Source organism: Aulonocara sp. 'chitande type north' Nkhata Bay, linkage group LG10 (genome assembly GCF_057382095.1).
Source record: "Aulonocara sp. 'chitande type north' Nkhata Bay isolate Kocher_YH1m ecotype deep benthic linkage group LG10, A_spYH_male_GT1.1, whole genome shotgun sequence".
Classification (NCBI taxonomy): domain Eukaryota; kingdom Metazoa; phylum Chordata; class Actinopteri; order Cichliformes; family Cichlidae; genus Aulonocara; species Aulonocara sp. 'chitande type north' Nkhata Bay.
The window spans coordinates 31,775,880-31,799,720 of record NC_141353.1 but is presented as its reverse complement, the minus strand read 5'-3'; the positions used below and the strand labels follow the sequence as shown (position 1 = coordinate 31,799,720).

Here is a 23,841-nt window from a genome sequence, read left to right as displayed (position 1 = left end):
CATTGTAGAACAGAGCTTTTGACCTGAGTAGAACCATTTTGTATTTTATGAAACCAGTCGTTACAAGCGAGGATGTAACTAAGAAACCAGAGACCCTATGCACTCTTATACAATCGCACTTATACTTGTCTATCATAACATAGCTCTGAACAGATTTATAGGCCGTTTTTGTCTAAATTGGACCAAAGTGTATATAACTAATATCGCGCAGCATTGAGGAAGCTTTAAAGCTGGCAAATGAGACCATAAAGTCATCACAAAAGTGTTTATGAGTGCCTTAATTTAAGTGAGCTAAGTCATTTTTCTATATTCTATACAATCCCAGAGGTCGCCCCCTGCTGGCCATTAGGAAGAATGCAGGATTCCCCTTTCAGACCCGGAGGTTAAGTTGATCTTTTAGGCTACGTCCACACGTACACGGGTATTTTTGAAAACTGAGATTTTCCGTTTTCGTTTTAAAAAAAAATCGCATCCACACGTAAAAGCCAAAAACGAAGGAAAACCTGCAGAAGGAAAACACTTTTGACGCTGCGTTTTCTCCGTTTTTCTCATCCACACGTAAACGCAAAAACAGAGTTTTCAAAAATCTCCACCCTGGCAGGAGTTTTTAAAAATCACAGTTTTCAGTGACCGAAAACGCTGTTTACGTGTGGACGAAAGGTGCAAATGCATAGAAAAATCTGCGTTTTCAAAAATACCCGGTTACGTGTGGACGTAGCCTTAGAGTGTATTAAATCAAAACATCAAATTGTATGTCTCTCTTTAGTAACAGATGTTCCATAAGTAAAAGCACATCTACAACAGAAAATAAAGCTTCTATGAGACGCAATTATAAAAGGCACAAAGGCAATAAGATATGAAATGAGTAGTGCACTTTATTTATTGTGTACAAAATGAGTAAAAAAAACAAAACAAACTCAGCAGCTTCGGAGAGCAGGGTTCATACCATTAACTTGGTATAAATGGCATTAATAAATATTAAATGGTTTCTCATACCTCGACACTTAAATCTCACCTTCTTGTCTATTTACGATTAAGACAAACAGGCTGATGGCATTTTACTTGTAGCTTTCGATGCTCTTGTCAACACCATCAGCATGTCTCAGAAAAAACCTCTTGTTTCGTCATTGTATCTCTGAAGAAAGCCTCATTATCATTTAACAAGCAAAACATCTTGGCGGCAGCTCGTTAGATGTGAACTCAAGGCAGTGATTGAGAAGCAGTCGAGCGCTGAGGTGAAAAGCAGAAGGACTCCGACCGTTGCTGGTTGGTGGATTATGACTTTATCCAGTGTTAATGAGAGCGGCTCAGCTCTGAATCCCTTCTCCAAATCAATAAAGAGAGCTAATAAGAGCGGGGCAGTTACCGGCTTACCCTGAGATCACAGCAGGCGTAGAGAGGCTGTGCTTTAAGGACAAAAAGGCCCAAGCTGGTGGACATTATCTGGGGTGAGAGAGAGAAAGGAAACCCTGGGGGAAACGCATGTGTAGGGGTGGGAGGGTGTACTTTAAATGCCTGAGTGGTACCTCATGCAATTAATAGAAGTACAATTTAAATATGCAAAACGCAAACAATTACTACTGGGAGATGTGCAAACTTTGTGCATTTTGTTTTTGTTCTTTATGGAATTAACCCGTGTTTGGGATGTTTGCAGTATTTATAGTATAGAACAATTTGCTGCATTATTATGCAGGATAGGTGTCCACTGCAAACTCATATACACGCACACACATATATCCATAAAAGCTAAGGCATGCCAATACACATACTATCTAATTACACAAGTAAACACTGGCAGGTTGCTATCCCAGTATTTGTACAAGGAGAGACACGCACACAGCTGCCTCAGACTGTTTTTCCACATGCAGCATTTTGGGATCATAAGTGACAGCAAGAGAGAGGTTGGAAGAGACACTCTTGGCTTTTTCAGCAAACATCTCCTCTTTCTTTGTTGTCCATTGCGGATAGATGTGCCCCCCCCAAAACCCCAGACTCTCAGGAGGGAGGTGGGAGTGAGGGCGTGTGCGTTAATGGTGTGCCTTGATCAAGCCTTAATCCAGGGAATAACACCCCCTCTATAAAAGACACGCACACACACACACACACACACACTTGTCCCACTTCAGCCTGATCTATGCAAACACTATCTCTGCATGGTAAACAGTCTTCTCACGGCAGAGAGAAATGAGAAGACAGAGCAAATGAATGAGGAGGAGTGGGGAATAAGGAGAAGAGAAGCTGTTATTTAGAGTCGATTGTTTTGCTTCAGTTAACCATCCCCCCCCCCCCCCCCCCCCAGCCGAGACTCACAGAGTTAGGCCACCATACCGTCTTTGTAGATTATATAATTAATACCTGGATTAATTTACTATCATTCCTTTATTAAAGTAGCACATTGGAGTGGTGGCTAGTGCTGTTGCCCATCCCGTGTTGAGTTTGAATGTTCTCTGTGTACCTGTGTGGGTTGTCTCTGGGCACTCCGGCTTCCTCCCACAGTACAAAGGGAAGCACTGGTGCATCTGGTTGTATCTCTTTATGTGTTAGTCCTGCAGCAGACTACAAACCTGCTCAGACATCCCACCTCTCACCCTGTGGCAGCTGGGATAGGCTCCAGCCCCACTGCAACCCTGAACTGGGTATGTAGAAGAAGAATGATGGATTATTTTACTGAAATTGTACAGTTCTTACACTTGCTTGACATAAACTCTTTAAAGCCTGAAACCATAAGTAACTTTATATAATATAACTTTATATAATATGATTATTATTATTATGTTGAAAATGAAGTGTTTAATGAGCCTTCTGACATTTTCAAACAATCCCACTGATGATGTAGAAATTTCATAAACTCCCAAAACTTCATGTATCAGATATGACACACTTGGCGTAACAGGACAAACAGCAGTCATCATTTATATCTGATGTTTGGCACTGAGTATCAGGAGCGCTTGCAAGAATTTAGCTGGGGGCTGGTGAAGAGAGCTCAGAACAAGACCAGCTGATGGGTGCTGAGTGGAAGGTGGACTGGAGAGTGGGACAAGGCCGGCTTTATCCACGGAGACAAGGTGCAGGAACTCTGGATGAAACTGGCAACAGGCCCACTCATGAGAGAAAGAACTTAACCTGAGACATAAGCTGTTTTTATCTTTGCCCAGGTGCACGAGAGAAGACAAATGTGTGGCATAGTTAGATTTGACACTAAAAGTTGCCAGCTCCCATAGTAAGCCTGTCTGATGTCTGACTGTATCGATTTCCACGGATGTGAGAACAGCACAGTTACAGTTTTTGCCCGTTGCTTGAACACCATGAACCCATGCCTAGACTAAAGTAACACAAGTTGAAGCTTTTGTTACCATACCTCAAACACATGTACCCCTACCTTAAACAAAAGCGCTGCTTTGCACCCCAGTTCCAATTATGCAACACACCTACTCCTTTATGCAACACACATGGTCCTGCATGCTACACTCCATTTCATACATAAGACACTTCGCTCACAAAATGAAATTTCAGGGTGCCATTCGGAAAACACATGTATCCAAAATACAAAACACATCGGGTAATTGCAACCACTCAAATACACGCCTGAAGGCACTTACTTGCAAAACCGAACACCAATTAGCCAACTACAAAAAGCCCTCAGCCTAGCCATTCCAAGAACTTTGTAAGCATGGATGGAGGGAGAGCAAGAGGAAGAGGAAGAGGTAGAGGAGGAGGAGGAAGAGGAGGAGGAGGCCGAAGAGGCCATGCACGGACCCATATTTCTGATGAAATAAGAGCAACTTTGGTGGACCATGTCATCAACCATGGCCTGACTATGAGGGAAGCTGGGCAGAGAGTCCACCCACATCCGAGCCGCTTCACAGTGGCATCTGTAATACGAACATTCCGACTAGAAAACAGGTATGTCTTCACCTCCATACCTTCTGCTCTACTCAGATGGTTTTATAGCACTGTTCTACAGTATATCACATTACCATATCAAGTGTACGGGGTGCTAATGCTCCTTTTGCAGCCAAAGTGGCTGATTCCTTATATTGAAGTACAGTGTTGTACAGTGGATGACACAGTACATACAGTAAAGTACTGTAAGAAAAATAAGCAAACCGATGACAATATGTGGTTGTATTTCTCCAGAATGACTCGAAGACCTTCTGGGGGAGGACGGCAACGCCTGTTCACACAACAGCAGGAACTTGCCGTTGTGGACCTAGTGAGGGCAGACAATGCCATCCGTCTCCACCAGCTACGACGGAAAATACTTGCAGACAGGCGAGTGTTCAGCAACATAGACCATGTGAGCATCACCACCATCAGACGCATCTTGGGTAAACACAGCATCACCATGAAGCAGCTCTACAGAGTCCCATTCGAGAGGAACAGTGACAGGGTCAAAGGACTTCGAGCTGAATATGTACGGGTACGTGTAACTGTCCCTTACATTTACAATAGAGTATTGGTGAAGTCCAGTAGCAGCTGAATATGTACCATATCAGTACCACATTTTCCATCTGCTGCCCTCAGGGAGAAGGTACAGGTCTATACAGGCCAGAACATCCAGACTGGCCAACAGCCTGTATCCACAGGCTGTGAGGCTCCTGAACTCTCTGCCCCCCTCTCACGGACAATAACCATATCCAACTTCTTAATAGCAATGAACTGGTCTGCATTGGTGCATCATATCTTTATTCTCTTCCCCCTCCTGCCCCCCCCCCCCTCTTTCTTAAATAGATAACTATCATATCTGATATCATATCTCACAGTACAATAATATTGAATGGGTTGCATTGTTGTATTTTGTCATGTTTCTCAGGTCTTTGTCTGAATTTCTACGAACATTATTGCTAAGGATTGTCTTATTGCATTGGAGTCACACTGGGTTAAATATGTACACTTGGGTTTTAAGGGGTATTTATTATTTTCTTCTTTTTTTTTGGGTTGTATGGAAGCCCCAAACGCAATTTCATTGTTCTTGACAATGACAATAAATAAATAAATACCAAATACCAAATACCACATGGATCTATTCTGAGAGCTACACAGGTACCTGTGTGATGGGGTGAGGGTGCTGTATGTGTAGCACTGTAGTACAGGGATATGTTCCCCTTTTTTTCAGAGAATCTTGACCATGGATGGAGCTGCACAGCCTCATGAATACATTTTCATTGATGAAGCTGGATTCGACCTGTGCAAAACAAGACGACGGGGTCGTAATGTAATTGGCCAAAGGGCAATTGTGCACGTCCCAGGGCAGCGCGGGGGAAACATCACATTATGTGCCGCCATAAGCCTTCGAGGGCTTCTGCACCATCATGCAATACTAGGTCCATACAATAGCCAACACATACTCACATTTCTAGATGCTCTCCATGATATAGTTGTACAGAACAGACCAGATCAGCCCAGGTTTGTGGTGATATGGGATAATGTCAGTTTCCATCGGGCTGCTCTGGTCCAGGCCTGGTTCTCCAACCACAATCAATTTGAAGTGGTATACTTGCCCCCTTACTCACCATTTTTGAACCCTATAGAGGAATTTTTTTCGGCTTGGAGATGGCGAGTATATGACCGCCAACCACATGCCCGCATGCCTCTTCTGCAGGCAATGGAACAGGCCTGCGGCGACATTCAGGTGACAGCAATCCATGGATGGTTTCGACATGCAAGAGGATATTTTCCCCGGTGCCTAGCGGGAGAGGACATTGCTTGCGATGTCGATGAGGTCCTGTGGCCAGACCCCAACAGACGGCGGGATCCATGAGCCCACTTATGCACAATTGTCATGGTTTTTTGTGTTTACAGTATAGTGTTTTTTCTATTGCAGTATTATTTTGTTGTTGTTGTTGTTTTTTGCTTTATCTGAATTCATGGTACTGCAATGTACAACATTGGGTAGGTCTATTTGCGTTTTTGGTTGTTTGAAAATGTGTCTCCTGTAAATGTGCCTTCTGAATAAACAATGGAAATCAAGGACTGCAGTGTTTTATATAAAGAAGACTAGTGTGTTCCCCCTGATCTGTCAGTGTTTGCATATGATGCAAGTATGTGTCATTTTGTCAACAGAGTTACATTTTGACAAAGGAATGTTAGGTTTTGACAGCAGAGTTTAGGTTTTGGGAGTAGAGTTTCAATTTGGCACAGATGTGAATGGTATATTTCCCAGTGTTGTGTCATGTGTACTTGTGTGTACAGTTTTGGCACAGAGAGCGGAGTTTTGCAAAATGTGTTCAAGCAGTGGGCAAAAACTGTAATAGTCTGGTGGAATTACAACCCCTCTGGCAACACCCTTGCTCAGCATGCTCGGCACTGAGGACGCAGATGAAGTAAAATATCTCCCACTCCGTCCTTCATGTGAGAAAGGCTAACTCCAGACAATGAGCTTAAACAAGGGTCGCTGTCTAACTTCAAGTTAGCTGTAGCACACAGAAACAGTGTCATAGAGAATAATTTGAAGAGCCTGGCTTTAAATACTGCTGGGTCTCAAATGAATCTTAGGTGTGCTGCTGATTGGCATCAAGCCCGGACAGACAGGCAGACACACACTAGCACATAAACACACACAGAACAGGCCGACAGAGGCAGACATCAACAACAGAAAACACGAGGAAAGATAAACAAAGAGAAACCAATAGGAATGAATGTGTTATTCCCAAGATCATTACAAATATTTATCGACTAATTCATTATTTAAAAAAAAATACTTTGAATAAGTTACCAGAGTCCTCTAAGTTTCCCCGTTGCTTCCTTTTCGGAATCAGCTCGAGAACAGATAGTATACTAGCATCTTCTATTTTTAACTATGTCTTCCAGTTATTGGCAGCAGAATGTATTATTCTATCCAAAACAATAAATGCCCCATAGATCAATGCACCTAGCATCCACTGAAAGTTGCCCCTTAAACTCTGTCATTAATAATTAAGCCACAGAATAAACAGCCATTCAACTGGAAAACACACCTCTAATGAAGCCTGTATATAAAAGAAGGACATAGCTTCGGGGTATAAAATGTGAAACCAGTGTGAAGGCATTGGGGATTTTTGCATTGGCCAACAGGGGGCAGCTCCTCAGACTGCAAAAACAAATCTGGTTGTATAAAAGTCTACAAGAAACTGACTCCAATGCTCCCTTGGTTTGATTTTTCCAGATGATTTTATGGTTTCAATCATCAGTTTCAAGCCTTACTGAAAACTACAGTGGGGCAAAAAAGTATTTAGTCAGCCACCGATTTTGCAAGTTCCCCCACCTAAAATGATGACAGAGGTCAGTAATTTGCACCAGAGGTACACTTCAACTGTGAGAGACAGAATGTAAAAAAAAAATCCATGAATCCACATGGTAGGATTTGTAAAGAATTTATTCGTAAATCAGGGTGGAAAATAAGTATTTGGTCAATAACAAAAATACAACTCAATACTTTGTAACATAACCTTTGTTGGCAATAACAGAGGTCAAACGTTTACTATAGGTCTTTACCAGGTTTGCACACACAGTAGCTGGTATTTTGGCCCATTCCTCCATGCAGATCTTCTCGAGAGCAGTGATGTTTTGGGGCTGTCGCCGAGCAACACGGACTTTCAACTCCCGCCACAGATTTTCTATGGGGTTGAGGTCTGGAGACTGGCTAGGCCACTCCAGGACTTTCAAATGCTTCTTACGGAGCCACTCCTTTGTTGCCCGGGCGGTGTGTTTTGGATCATTGTCATGTTGGAAGACCCAGCCTCGTTTCATCTTCAAAGTTCTCACTGATGGAAGGAGGTTTTGGCTCAAAATCTCACGATACATGGCCCCATTCATTCTGTCCTTAACACGGATCAGTCGTCCTGTCCCCTTGGCAGAAAAACAGCCCCATAGCATGATGTTTCCACCCCCATGCTTCACAGTAGGTATGGTGTTCTTGGGATGCAACTCAGTATTCTTCCTCCTCCAAACACGACGAGTTGAGTTTATACCAAAAAGTTCTACTTTGGTTTCATCTGACCACATGACATTCTCCCAATCCTCTGCTGTATCATCCATGTGCTCTCTGGCAAACTTCAGACGGGCCTGGACATGCACTGGCTTCAGCAGCGGAACACGTCTGGCACTGCGGGATTTGATTCCCTGCCGTTGTAGTGTGTTACTGATGGTGACCTTTGTTACTTTGGTCCCAGCTCTCTGCAGGTCATTCACCAGGTGCCCCCGTGTGGTTCTGGGATCTTTGCTCACCGTTCTCATGATCATTTTGACCCCACGGGATGAGATCTTGCGTGGAGCCCCAGATCGAGGGAGATTATCAGTGGTCTTGTATGTCTTCCATTTTCTGATGATTGCTCCCACAGTTGATTTTTTCACACCAAGCTGCTTGCCTATTGTAGATTCACTCTTCCCAGTCTGGTGCAGGTCTACAATACTTTTCCTGGTGTCCTTCGAAAGCTCTTTGGTCTTGGCCATGGCGAAGTTTGGAGTCTGACTGTTTGAGGCTGTGGACAGGTGTCTTTTATACAGATGATGAGTTCAAACAGGTGCCATTCATACAGGTAACGAGTGGGGGACAGAAAAGCTTCTTACAGAAGACGTTACAGGTCTGTGAGAGCCAGAGATTTTCCTTGTTTGAGGTGACCAAATACTTATTTTCCACCCTGATTTACGAATAAATTCTTTACAAATCCTACCATGTGGATTCATGGATTTTTTTTTCACATTCTGTCTCTCACAGTTGAAGTGTACCTCTGGTGCAAATTACTGACCTCTGTCATCATTTTAAGTGGGGGAACTTGCACAATCGGTGGCTGACTAAATACTTTTTTGCCCCACTGTATATGACAGGTTTGAAACCCTGCATTCAGCATTTTTACTGTCTCCATTTTAGACGTTATGAAACAAGTTGTTACAAGAAAGAAGTGGATGCGAGTGAGAACCCAAGGACTTGTCCTAAAGAATACGTGGCCTTGGATTCGTCTGTTGTCCTAATGATGCATAGTCACTTTTAGTCTAAATGAGATCATAATTTATCAAACGAATATCACGATATATTGAAAATTATCCAAAGCTAGCACATCATAACTGCATGAGAATAGTGTTTAGTGATTTAAATCAAGTGAGAAAGAGGGACTTTTTGGTAGCCCCCACAGCTGGTCATAAGAAATACACTGATCTTATCAATGTAACATCCCTGATAAAACACATTAAAATGTAAGATCCCATTTAGTAGGCCTTGTGCCATGAACAAAATCACGTCTTTAACACAAAGTAAAGCATTGCTGAGACACATTTGTGCTAGGTGTTAGTCAGCTGCCATCTTTAAGAAGGTATGTGATGAGTTGGAGTGTATTTTTCTTCCTTGTCTGTTTAAGATTTAGATGGTATCTTGCAAGCAACATGTGAATTAATGTACGCATTTACAGTGTTCTTTAGTTTTTCCATCAGATCCACTCCTCGATCGTCCAGTTTCAAAACACCAACATGACCGATGCGTTCAGGTTGAGGCTTCAGAATAGGAGACTGCTAACTAATGAAGGATGTCACTGTATGTATTTTATGTATAGGAGTGAACTGACTAAGTGAACTAAGCTGAGTTAAAGTTCAGTAGCTGCTACACAGTGCTCGTTTATCCCAATGACAACTGGCTTGCTCCCAGTCAGTTTAGCACTTTCTAACAAGAGTTTTTCTTTTCAGGTTTTTCTAACACAGGCATTCAAAATCATTTATCTAACTGTAAAGTAAGACATGTGTAAGTAATCTATTATACTGAGTTGTTGATGAATCCTACAGTGTTACGAATTAAAAGGCAAGGAACTCGTAGATGCAGGCATGGAAATCAAGTAGGAGACTGAAAGAGATGAACTAGAGAAGAGAGCAACAGCATAAAAGAGGAAAGTCAAAGGGCAAGACAGAGGAAAGCTCAGTGAGAGGGCCAGGCAGATGGAGTAAGTGACAGAGAGAGGAAATGGCTGCTAGAAAAACGAAGAGGAGCTGAATGAATGACAGGGAGGGAAAAGAGGAAGACGGATGGTTGAAAAGGGAAAGAGAAGAATACCAAAAAAAAAGTGGAAAAGAGGCAGAGATCAGGATGGAAATAGAAAACTTGAGGAAGGAGAAAGCCAGTGAGCCAGCCAAGAGTGGGGTTAAAATTCTTTCAGATCAGGTACACATAATAGGCCTCGTTAATATTCATAGTTTCCTCAGGTACAGCGAAGGTTAAATTTTACTTACTTTTCAACTCTCATTACTAATACATGATGGCAATAAGAATATTCAAAGCAGACGGGTGACCAAGGGTTGATGAGAACCTTACCTTTCCTCTGACATTTAAACACATTACCATTTCAGGGCCCCTTCCTCTCAATCGTGCCCGCCAGAATAAATTGTCAGCTAATCACGACTTGCCTTGCGAGCCCCGCCTGAATGATGATATTCCGAGTGAAGTCCACCCCTCCTCCATTAGAACTGGACTCTCATTATGTGGAGAATTGGTGAGTGTGTGTGAGAGAGAAATGACTTTATCTATCCATCTACCTATCTAAACATTCGCTAGTTAGTTGGCTGTCTAGCAGCCAATCAGATACATGAACAGAGGTGTTATTTACAGAGCATTTAAATGGTGAACTCTTTTACCCGAGGCCATCAGGAGTGTCTTCTTGTGCAGTGCCGTAGTGAAAGTCCATCTGGTTTACCTTCTGGTTGAAGCTGTGGCTCTGAATCATGTAGTGTACATGAAATACAGGTGTAGTTGTAATGATCGTTATTGCTGTTGTAGTATTGTTTTGTTGAAGCACAATTTGACAAAGATGGCCACCATGGAATCACCAATTGTTTTGGAATCTCCAACTTGAAGCCTCATTGCGAATCTTTAACTTCTGCAGTGTTTGTTTGATTTAAACCAGCGGTCCCCAACCCCCGGGCCATGGACCGGTACCGGGCTGCGAGGGTTGAGACTCAGGTGTGAAATTTATGGTTTTCAGGGATATTATCAGTTTTTATCATTATTTTTTAAATCAATTTTATGGTTAACTCGGTTCCCTGAGTCTTTTCCCGTGTGTTGTTGTATTTATCCGCGACACCTTAAAGGCTGATCCATGAAAATATTGTCCGACATAAACTGGTCCATGGTGCAAAAAAGTTCGGGAGCCGCTGATTTAAACCAGAAGACACCACAGTTTAGGTTCATTTTGGCAGTTTCATCAGATGGCTGCCCCTCCCTGAGTCTGGTACTCCTGGAGGCTTCTTCCTGTTGAAAAGGAGTTTTTTGTCTCCACTTTTTCCTGTTCCCTGTCATAAGGTGTTGCCTGATTATTAGGGTTTTATTATTGTAAGGTTTTTTACCTCATAAGATTAATAACCTTAAGACAACTGTTGTTATGATTTGATGCTATATGGAGAACTGAATCAGAATTAAATCATCACGCTGACTTTTATACACATTTACTAACTAATTAGCTAACTTACTACATGAATAAATTATTTATTTATTTGCAATTTCTTTTTTTCTTTACAATTTTCAATGGGAACATATGTGGGGGGGGAAGCTATCAAAACAACAAAGGAAAAGAATTCAGAGTATTCAAAGTGAATATATCAGCATGCATCTGAATGACAGACAGTTCCCCTCCCAGGTGGTGCTGTGACATGCCAATGCTTTAGGTTAACAAACAGGGACAAAGCACTTTCCATCAGGACTGATCAGCATCAGAGCCCCCTGACATGACATGGAAGTGTCTGTCGCCCCGAGGCAGTCACTGCAGCAACAGGAGAGATGACAGGAGAGGGGAGAGGAGGACAGGAGAGGGCAGGTGACAGAAGCAAGCAGGAAAACCAACCACCTGAATAGACCACTGTACACACCAGCAAATATCACCTTTTAGTTGTTTTTCATTGCCGTGCGCTTGCATTCCAGTCCATGCGCTAAAGAATTCTATTTGAAATTTATAATTTACCTTAGAGTATTGAAATGTCATTACTTTAATCGATTTTCTTGTCAATTTGGTCATCAGAGATCGAGAAATGCATTGTACACACATAAAAAATAGTGGATTATGATTAACTTTGAGGCTTTTTTAGGAGGATGATAGGAGGAATTCAGGGCCATTGGCATAGGTAAGTCTGAGAAGTAAGAAGTGTAAACATTCAGTATTACCCTTTACACACCAGCGCTTTGCAGTGAATTGAACAAAGAGCCAAACACCAACACAGACCAAACGGCAGTCAGCCTTGAGAGAAATGTGGGAAATGCGTAAGTTCCTCAGTCTCCTTAAAACTCAGAAACCCTGAACTTTTTTATAAGTGTTTTCTTGCTGGTTCACTTGGAATTACTCTTCAGTCTTCTTGTTTTCATGCAGGGCAGAGGCTCCGCAGTTTGTTTGGACTTGAGTGACAAGCGAAAATATTTGAAGATGTATGATAGCGCCTGTTTTACTGCAAACATGCCTGTCGTGCGATTCTCCAGCGTCGACTTCAAGGCTTTCTTTGAAGCGATCAAAGTGAAACAGAGATGATGTCAAATAATCCTTCTGGACAGAGTTTAAGGAAGCCATCATCCACTCATCAGTCTATCTCGTTACACACTTCTGCTGATGCTTTTTCTGCTTCCCTTTGTTATGCAGGTGTTGTACTTCTATATGTAAGAGTCTGATTAGGTCCACGTGATGTAAATTGTCAAACAAGGGTGAAACAAGGGTTCCAGTGAACATGTACTGGCCCAATTCTTTGGGCCATAACTTGAACACACCAACTACAGCTACTGTATGCTCTTCAGGTGGATTCAAAGCACAGTAAAATAAAAAGTATAGGAATGAATACTCATTTATCTGTTCCCAACTCTTTTCTAAGATACTGGAAAAACTATTTCTAAAAAGATTTGATAGCTTTGTGGATAAACATGATTTGTTGGCAAATTGCCAGTATGGGTTTAGAAATAATAGATCAACAGTTTTGGCATTGATGGATTTAATGGAAGAAATAACAGAATGTATGGATAACAAGAAGTATGCACTAGGAGTCTTTCTAGATCTAAAAAAAAGCATTTGATACTGTTGACCACGAAATTCTAAAAATCAAACTGGAAAAATATGGGTTGAGGGGTGTGGTACTGGATTGGATAAACAGCTATGTGATGAATCGACAGCAATATGTACAAATAAATGAGTTTAAATCTAAATGGATGGATATTGAATGTGGAGTACCTCAAGGATCAGTATTGGGTCCGAAAATGTTTATTATGTACATAAATGATATTTGTAAAGTATCAAAGATACTAAAGTTTGTAATTTTTGCAGATGATACCAATATACTTTGTTCAGGTGCGGAATTTCAACAGGTTTTGGAGGTGATCACACAGGAGTTAAAGATATTAAAGAGGTGGTTTGATAGAAACAAATTGTCCTTAAATTTAAACAAAACAAAATTTATGTTATTCGCAAACTATAAGAAAAACATTAACATTGAAATTTGTGTCGATAATATATATCTAGAAAGGGTTAATGCCATAAAATTTCTTGGTGTGATCATTGATCAAACGGCCTGTTGGAAATCACACATCACTTATGTGAGGGGAAAGTTAGCACGCGGCATTGCTGTCTTGGGGAAAGTAAAACAATTTCTGGATAGGAAAACATTGTATATGTTATATTGTGCTTTGCTATTACCATACATGAGTTATTGTGTAGAGGTTTGGGGAAATACATATAAAAGTAATATTCAGACTATAATCATAATGCAGAAAGGGGCCATTAGACTAATAAATCAGGAGGGGTATAGGGCTCACACAAATGCACTCTTTATTAGGACACAAGCTATAAAATTCCAGGATCTGGTGAAGTTTAAAACAGTGGAAATAATATATAAGGTAAGGAAAGGGATGCTCCCAATCGAAATAAGTAAATGGTTCTTAGAAAGAGAAGGGAGGTATAATTTTAGAAGGAAGTGGAATTTAAAATTACAAAGAATAAGAACAACATTGAAAAGGATGTCTATTTCAATAGCGGGAGTTAAATTCTGGAATGAGTAAAAAGAAGAAATAAAGGTCAGCAGTGATATAAACCAGTTTAAAATAAAACTGAAAAAAGAAATTTTAAATAAGTATAAGAATGAAGAAAATGCAATTAACCCAAGACAGCAGTCAAACTGATGTTTATTTTCTTCTGCAAATTAGCAAATCTAAATATAGTTTTAGTTGAACATGTGAAAATATTTTTTTGAGATGTTATGTTCTAAGTTGAAGGCATTGTATACGTTTTTGTTGTTCAAATTTAGATGATGAGGATGTAAACCTGAGGGGGTAGGGCTAAACCCTAACCCCTAACCCTAAGTATATACTTCTGCCTACTCCTTTTCAAACAACTGTATGGAATGATTTTATGAAACGTTGGTGAATGTATATGTTTGAAATAAAAAAAACTGAACTCCGCAAGTGAGTATAATCTATAAATCGAAGATGTTTTAAAATTCTACTTTATAATAACAAAGCTGTTTCCACACCTACTGGTGTGAAAATGATTTAGTTCTGACTTTGGCATTTAATGTATTTATATATTATATATTATATATATATATATATATTATATTAAATATAATTATTAAAAATGAAGTTTTTCTCTGAGTAATTCCCTCAAATAATCACAAAGAATACATAATGTTAATTTCTAAGAACTGAGAAGTGACAGTGATTGTGAATTTAAATCGTTTTCTTTGAGTCTTTGTTAACCCTGTGATGAAAAGGACATGGCCTGGTCAAACTTTAGCTCTTAGGTAGATGCTACAGGAGTCTGAAATCAAAGTCTAAATCATTTGTACAGCCCTAGTTGAAAACTTGCACAAGCCACAGGTACAACTCAGGTTTTCAAGATCAGGAATTATTGTAATTTTTTATAATTGTTTTGCATGAAGTAAGAATTTCCCTGTACAGTGTAAACCGCTGACCTTATTTTTACCGTGCATATGCCAATAATGACATTGTACATCCATGTATCTTCTCTGTGGCCTTTGCCTTCTGCCTGGCAGCTCCATCTTTAAAATCTTTGCCCTGCCCCTCCTCTGCACATGCCCAAATCATCTCATTAGTCATCTATGATGACCAAATATTAGACTAACCTCATAAATTGATCATAAAATCATTAGTGTCTTTCAGCCTCATCTTGATGTCGGCCCACCTTCATCCCTCCTTGAATGTATCTTCCTCTCTCTTTCATTCTCATTGCTTCTCAGGTGTGATAGAGAAACACCTGAATTGGTTTTTAAAAGATATATATTGAAGCATGCGTCTTTTCACTCTGATTGTGTATCAGTCTAATTCAGTATAATTTAACTTGTGATGAGCACAGATAGAACCAATTATATTTATCAGATAAAACGCTGTTACCTCGTTGAGGTATTTAAAGATCAGTCACTGTATGGTGAACGATAAAGAAAACAGCAACACTGTCCATAGATTTACGTAACTTTAAGCATTTTAGCAGAAAGGATATTTTGCTGCCTTTTCATGTTTGCAGGCTGACATACAGATAAGAGAAAATACAAATATTGAATTTACTAAGCTATCTGAAGGCAACTACCAGCTTTTAAGGTGGAATGTTTTCTTGCATGTTTTTCAGGGCACGAGTTGTTGTCTTGAATCAATCAACACAAGGTAAATATCAATATAACAGCTTTGACCATGCGGTTTGACTTTAGTTCTTCCCTTGCATGACACACACTTTACTGAGGATTGGATTTCAGTTGGATTATGCTAAGTGTGAACATTTCATCCTTGGAGAAAAGTGTTTGAGCACCGTTCTGGTGCACTTGGGAATCATACCATACCTATGAGGTAAGAGATCACTGGGTTTAGGCAATGATAGGTGAAAAAGACGTAATATTACAATCCTAGCAGCAGACGCCTGAAAGGCTTTAATCTCAATTTTCATAGGCAAAAACTACAAGTGTCAGGTTAGTTCATGGAGCTTAGTAGCCTATTGTTTCTGTTAGAGTAACAAAGACTACGTGTTCTCACTTTTAAGATGATATTTATGATATTTTACCTGTTCTGTCTTTATCTGTGCACTAATATTCACTCACACTGAACAATGTTATCTGCAGTGTGGGCGTGATTATTCAAAAGAGTAATGTATTACACATTACCTGTTGCTGATCTTAAAAGTAATGCAGTCTTAAGAGAGTAATTTGTTGCACTACTCGTTACATTACTTTCTTGTTATTCCATAAAATTACCTGAAATGCATTGTCCAATCCTAAGAGACTTCAAAGTGACTCCCACAGTGATTCTACTTTAGAAACATGAACCGATAGAAGCGGAGGATGCAGCCTGACTGCTCATCACTGCCTTTGTTACCTGCTGAAGTTCACGCTCTGGCTGCTGGGCTGGAGTCGGAGTTTCAGATAACTGAATAACCTTTGCAACACAAGTAACAACACAATAACTTAAGTGTAACTGTAGCTATTGTACAGTTATGAATTACATCACTGCATTAGTGAAAAAAATCTAACGTGATTACACTAACGCGTTACATCCAACACCCTTTATCTGCGATTCAGTGCTCGTCCAGTGGCGTGGCCTATTTCAGTTCAGTTCAGTTTTATTTATACAAAGCCATATTTATGCAGTTGCCTTTTTTGGTTTATGCTGTACAGAGAAAACAATAACAACCAGATCACCCCTTACATTTCTCTGTCTTTATGCTTGAAGTTTGAACTAAATTTCTGTGCGCATGTGTTTCTCTGTACTTTTACCAGCACCCGTGTGTTTGCACGTAAGCAATGAGAGATGCAGCAATGACAGATGTTGCTTCACTGTTCTGTTTGGCCACACATCATGCTGTGGACGACATGCTTTCTCCTGGAAACTCTCATCCGTCAGTAAACATCTCCCTGTTTACTACTTTAGTCATGAAATCACAGCTGACATGCAACACGATACATAGATTGGCAGGTGAACTCCGGGAAGAGCAGAGCACAAACTTGCAAAGCAAGTGCAAGTAATGGGGGCGCCGCCTCTAGTGTCCACAAACTTTCCATCCATCTGCCCACCTCTTCCTGCGGTTTTTCTCCTCCTCTTGTATGAATCCCTGCACGCCTGTTTGTCACTTAAACGAAAGCGAACAGACTGACAGGCCAATATCTGAGTCTTTAAAATGAAACTACTAGCAAATTAATTTTTCATCCTTTCTTATCAGTGACTGATGGGCCGCCGGGTCCCTCCCAAAACCCTCTGTGTCCCCGCGGGCAACTCCTGCAGCCCGGGAACTAAGGTTTTCATCCTAAATGGTGGTAAATGGCTCGCCGCACAAATAATGCATAAACAGCTGTTTTGCCCAAGTAAGTTATCCTCTTAAAAGATTCAGAACCCTCTCTCTCTCTGCCGTCCCACAATCTTCTGCTCTCTCTCTCTCTGCCTATCTCTCTCACTCAGTTAATTCATCAATTTCTTATGATAGCAACAGTTCTGCTCGGCGCGGGTGTTAAGTACCAATTAGGGGGGCGGGTTCCCCTCGGCCCATTCTGCCACACCTCTCCTCCGCCTCTTACAACGCTTCTCTTCCTCTCTGGCTTCTCTTCCTCTTCTTTTCTGTCATTTTCTTGTAAATTTTTTGTTTATTTTCCAGTTGTAACCCATTCTGTCTTCATCCACACCACCGAGTCAGTCCTTTATGCCTATCAGATCTTTTCCTTAGTCTCAGTAGTCCAAATTGGAAAGATTTGTTCAGTCTTTATTAACTTTTTAGTACTTTAAATTATTTATTGTAGATAATATCTGATCAAAAGATGGAAAACACACATCAGTCGGGATAAACTTCTAGTGGGCGGCCATATATGTTTTGCTAAATCAGTGGCTTAGCCGTGTTTTTACACTGAGACAGGGCCTCCAGACTCTGCTGGTTAGGGTGTCTGACCCCTCAAATCTAATATCAGACTCACATTTGTGCTTGCAGTTAGCTTTATGTTGTTGTCGCTATCACAGATGGTGGCCTTCTTTTGACTGTGTGACTATTTATGTGTAAAAATGAAGAAGATGCAGAGAATCTGCTTCCCCCCCCTCCTGGTAGCAGTTCTGGCATTATAATTAGACAGGATAGGAGGGGGCAGGCCACCATCTTCATTTCTGAAGTGCTGCCACTTGGCCTCAGAGTTGTCTTCAGGCTCTGACTCTTACAGAGGAAGCAGAGGTGGAGGGAGGGAACTGAGACTGTTGTGTCTCGGGTCTCTTGAGCCTCTCAGATGTCACTGCCAAACATCACACAGATAGTCTGCACATAAGAAAACATTACTGCGAACCAGAACCTACAAATAACAAGTAGCAGTCTTCTTTAACGAGTATCACACTAATAATAAAAACCTAATTTACATTCATTCGATTCATTTATGATTCATTTATGATCAAATCAGACCACGTTGTTGTTTAGCAGACTGTCATGCCTTTAACCAATTTGTCTTGACATGAACTTCAGTCTGTAATAGACTTGTTTTAGTTTTTTAGTAAAGACCAGGCTTCAAAACCATTCCAGGTTAAGTAATACCAAGATGGCAGAAGGAAAAGAGGAAAACCTCAGAGAAGATTCATGGATGTAGTGAATGAGGTCATGCAGAGGGTTGGTGTGAGAGAAGAGGATGCCAGGCAGGAGATTGAGGCATATGTTGTGCTTTATTACAAACCATTAGCTGCTTGCACTGAATCGCCCACAGTTGTGAGTCGTGCTTATAATAAACTCCTCCCAGAACTAATAAAATAACTTAGTAGATCTTAGTGGAAAGTTGGAGGTTGGGAGAGAAGCAGTACAGAACAAAGCAGAAATCAGTGGCAGCAATTCTATCACACTAATTACATGAAATACAGCACGACCGTAGGAGCTGGGGTGGAGGTGGGTTGCAAAGAGGCCTGCAGATGTTCAGCAAGTGCAGGCAGACTAAAGACAACCATATATGGCTGATATAAATAGATTGTCTTACTTGCAATTTGCCAATTGGGTACACCAAAGGAGCTGAGCCAGCAGCCTATGAGATCAGCTGACCTGCCAGGATTGGCTGGCCCTTACTTCTTGGCATGTCTAAACCAATGCTATGCTTGGTGGTGACTTTTGATGGTGCTTCCACATGGCGGTGCTTTTAAAATACTTTTTAAAATACTAAAATAGTTGAATTCTTTCCTTTCTTTAGATTTCCTCCTTTTAAAACTTCAGTTTTTTTATTTAAATTTCATATTTACATTTATCCATCTGTCCATCTGTTTATCTATCTATGCCCCATTTACGTTTTGCCATCTTTTCTCCTCCCTGTTCTAGTTTCTGTAGCTGACATAGAGTTAAAAGAAATCTCTTTTCCAATCAAATTATGCCTGTTTTCTTCATATGGAGCATGTGAGATGGAGCCAAGGGAAAACAAAACCAAGAATATAAAACCCATCTTTGAAAGTGTCCCCAGATTCTGCGAGTCTTTCAAGTGCGCCATCTAGATTCATTTACTTTGCCTTTCATGTTAGAAATTTGGTTTCATCACAGCAATTAGCCTCTTCATGTCCGGACCAATTATTCCATTAAATTAACGACTCTTCCAAGATAATAAGGGCTGTAATTGATTTTATCTGGGCAGCCAGGGCTCCTTCTTCTCCAGCTCTAGTGTGTCGTTACACCTCATTTAAAAGGCTTTTCTTCCATCTTGCCCTCATTAGCAGTTGAGTGTGGCGCGTGTTCGCCCAAACAGCGCTTCATCTCCTTACCCCCGTGCACAGGCAGCACGTACACACACAGCAAATCAACATCCAAGCTGTGTAAAGTCATTTGTCAAACATTTCCTTGAATGAAATACACAGAGGGATCTGTGACACAAGTGGGACTTTGTTCCTCACTTTGCTGTTTTCTCTATGTTCTTAACCACCACCACCATCCCATTGCACTTTTTCCTCCTTTTATTTCTAAATTCCCCACTTGCAATGATTTCAATGATGTAGGGAAGTAGAAAGAAAATAAATGTTAAGGAGGGGAAGAAGTAGAATGGGTGGTTGGGTGAAAAGGCGAGGAGTTGAGTTGTGATGGAGGTGGAAGAGGGGTTAAATGAATCATTCATTAGCTCCACAGAGAAAGGAAGCAAAGCTAGCAAGAGCGGGGAGCGTGAAGGAGAGAAAGAGCAGCAGGAAGAGGAGGAGGAGGAGGTTGTTCAAAGGGGAACGCCGTTGATTTTTCTGGCCCGTGCACAGAAGCAGGAGGTCGGTCGCGGGGAGCCCAGGGGAGACGGGCCGGTCTCCAGTGGAAAGATAGGCGTTCGGTTTGGTATAGAATCCAGCCCCCCTTCCACGTGCCCCCAGGCTGATAGGGTCAGCCTCCAGATCTCTTTAATGAAGCCCTTGGCCTCTTCACCACAGGCTGCAAAGAATGTCAGCTCTGCAAAAAATGTAGAGACATAAATGAGACTTCTAGCTAGAACAATCAAGAAGATAAAGCCATGACAGCTGAAATCTATTCCTCATGTTAAGTAAGTAGAGTAACAGCCATGTAATATTTAGTATGCACAAACTGGTATAAAGTGGTTCGACCTAAACTTTAGGACATAATTTTCCGAGCTGTAACTGCACGCTATCATGCTTAAATGTTTTCAGTCTGGACAACACAGCTGGTGAAAACTGGGATCAGAAAACAGATCGCAAGGACAAATAAAGTTGAACCTGTTTATCTGTCACTTTGCACCTGATAAAGTTTTTTCCCTTTGCGCTCAGTAGCTTGATATATTAATGTTGTTAGACAAAGAGCCAGATGATAATTAATATCAACAGAAACTAGGCGGGTTCTGGTTGGAACTGGGTAAATGCTAACAAGCTCACCTCAAAAGGTAGATGTTTGCAGGATGAAGCCGTTCTAACAATTTTACCCGAATCTTTTACAGCACTTGGATCTTCATCCTCACCTTCATCTCTTGATCCCTCCGTCCTTCGTTTCTCTCCAGCAATGCTCCGCTCTCCTTCACCTCTGATTCTCACACACACACACACACACACACACACACACACACACACACACACACACACACACACACACACACACACACCACTGTTCAGCCCGAGTCTTTGATTTCTGCAATCCTAAGCAACCAGCCACCACCCAGGAGCCTTGAATCACACAAACACTGCCAGTTTCATGCTAATTGAACTTCCTCATTAGTACCAGCGATTGCATTAATCCCATTAAGCTACCTATTAATCCAGACAGAAACAGATCAGAGATTATACAATTTGTAACATGTTCTACCTAAATGACCATTCGAATGAATGCAGCTCCCTGAATTTAAGGAACTTTTTCCATGTTAAATTAACAACTTTATTTTTATATAGTTATTCACACTCTGTACCATGTATATTGTAAAATGTGTGACATATATGGACACCTATTATAATATATCTATATATATATCTATATATCTATCTATCTATCTATCTATATATACATATATATATATATATATATATATATATATATATATATATATAGATATCACTCACTCGATCAAATCTTTATTTCAAACATACAAGTGGTAATTCACATAAAATCAAATGAATGCAAAATCAGTGAAAGAGATTTGACATGGGGAAAACAGTTGATTATTTCCTGTTTGGAAGAGAATAAGAGGAAGCAAATGCGTGTTATTAATTCCTTCAAGTATCTCGCTCATCCTCTATATCTGTTTTGATTGTACAATCTAATATATACATATTCTGCCCATAAAAAGCACAAACTTTACCCAGTTTAAATTTGGCCAGTTTACCTTCGGAGGTCATTTTGTTGGGCTGCTGTTATTTTCATTAGTCCCTGACCCATTTTTACACATCACTGACAACTTTTCAACTTTAATTTCATTTTAGGAAAAAGAATAAAATTGCTGAGAGTCAAATCTGGAAACTAGGGCAGGGGGTAAATGAAGAGTTCGCTTGAGTGACCAAAAAAACTTATTCCCTCAAGTTTTTTAGGACATTAGAGCAGTACACTAAATCAAGGTGCACTAACCTGTAAATGCTGTGAAAAAAACAACAAAAATAACATGGTCCTGGTTGTGCTCCAAACTTGATATCAGGTGAAGTTGCTTTTCCCATTAAGGAGTGTTGCTTTGTTTGTGGGTCATAGACAGAGGCCCAGCTCCCATCAGCGTGGCACGAAAGTCGATATCAGACAGTTTGCACTTTGAGATCCACGATGAACACTGTATACTACACTATACTGTCTTAAAATATGGTAAATTGTAAATACTGTGCAGAAATTATTACATTCTTCTTAACTGAGATTAAAAACCCAGAATAAATCAAAAAACACTTATTTTTTCTGGTTTATTATTCAGTTAATGATGAAAAAAAAAACACAAGCACATCATCTTATACTAAATCTATGTGTTAAGCCTTTTTCCACACTGCGGCTTTATGCTGGGGGCTGTTGTCTATTAATGGATCCTGGCACAGATAAAATCCATTGACTGACTTAATATGCTATTGCATCAACTTTGCTGTAGTTAACAAGGGAGAGGGATGCACTTCTGGAGGCAAAGCTCTCCAAAATCTTCACTCTCTCATCGTTTTTTCCTCCATCTCTTTTTTTTAAAAAACTTTTTCCTTATTGTAATTCCAGAAATGTAGCCCTATCCCCGGGACAGAAAATCTAAGAAACCTCTGATACCGATTTTTCAAGCAATTTCCTTGTAGGTTTTTCAGCTCTCCTTCTCTTTCTCTTTCTTTTTTTCCGTTTCACTTCAGGGAGATAGGCGAGCACTCTGGCGACTAATTAGATTAGCAGCTAAATTAAAAGTTGATTATTCCCAGGATATCCCCTGGAAATATATTTACACAGTGGCATTTAACTTTTAAAACCAGCAGCTTTTCTTGAAATCTCAGCCGCGTTAGCGCAATAGCTTTAGGCCACGTCTACAGGGACTGTGTGTGCACGTACACGTGTATTACTTTATGAATGTGTCTATGTGTAAGTGGGTGTGCACGTTGGTGTGCATCAGCGTCTGAATGCACACACTCAGGCGGTGCACACCAAAGCTAATTAAGCTAATTTAAACACTGAAAGTCCTTCTGATGAGACTAATTATGGCTGCGGCTCATCATTAGCGCCACCGAGGCCTCGTTAAAGGAGGACAGTTTGAGTTGGATGAAACAACATAATAGCGACCAATGGGACACCATGTTGTGAGTTCTCTAAGTGTATCTGTCTGCCTGCCTGTTGTTGGTCAGTCACTCAAACTGCAGCTATATTTTTTTATGTAGCATGTCTTTTTTAACAGTTGATTAGAATCTCACTTTAATAGGTTGGCTTTTTAATTTTTTTATTGCATTTAAAACTGACATGGTCACAGTCTAATCAAGTTGTATTGTAGCTCTTGATATAGTGTCACTAGACACAAATTTTCAGTGTTTTGGTGCTCTTCTACAGAAATTTCCCAACATATGATATACACTTACTTATAAAAAAGCAAGAAAACACTGACAATTGGAGATTTTAGTAATGGTTGAAGACTTTGTTTTGACTCTTACACCAGAGATCCAAGTTCAAGTCATGAGCTACAGGTCACGGTTTTATATGACTCTTAAATATACACATGACTCTTGGTTATGTTTAGGCATTAACTATTAAGCTCTGAAAAAGATGTAATGGCTGCCACATTTTTTAAAACTTTGTTTTGCCATGGTGGTTGCCATGGTGACACCTGCCTGCTTTCCCACAAAAAAACAGGAAATGACACTAAATATATTTCATATTGAAATGCATTATTATACACAAGTAAACACAAAATTGTTAAGGGAAAAAAAATCAAAACCTATATGACCCTGTGTGAAAAAGTGATTGTCCTGTAAACCCCATAACTGGTTGGGCCATCCTCAAACGCGTCATTGCAGTTGTG

General features: G+C 40.5%; 1 protein-coding gene across 1 annotated transcript; it reads left to right on the top strand.

Annotated features, from left to right (window-relative positions):
* Positions 1-3,670: 3,670 nt before the first annotated feature.
* On the top strand, positions 3,671-6,096 carry LOC147321196 (uncharacterized). Its single transcript, XM_086307560.1, has 3 exons — positions 3,671-4,420; positions 5,117-5,498; positions 5,607-6,096. Exons 1-3 carry the CDS (start codon positions 3,671-3,673, stop codon positions 5,759-5,761), a joined length of 1,287 nt encoding a protein of 428 aa, XP_086163686.1. The 3' UTR covers positions 5,762-6,096.
* Positions 6,097-23,841: the final 17,745 nt, after the last annotated feature.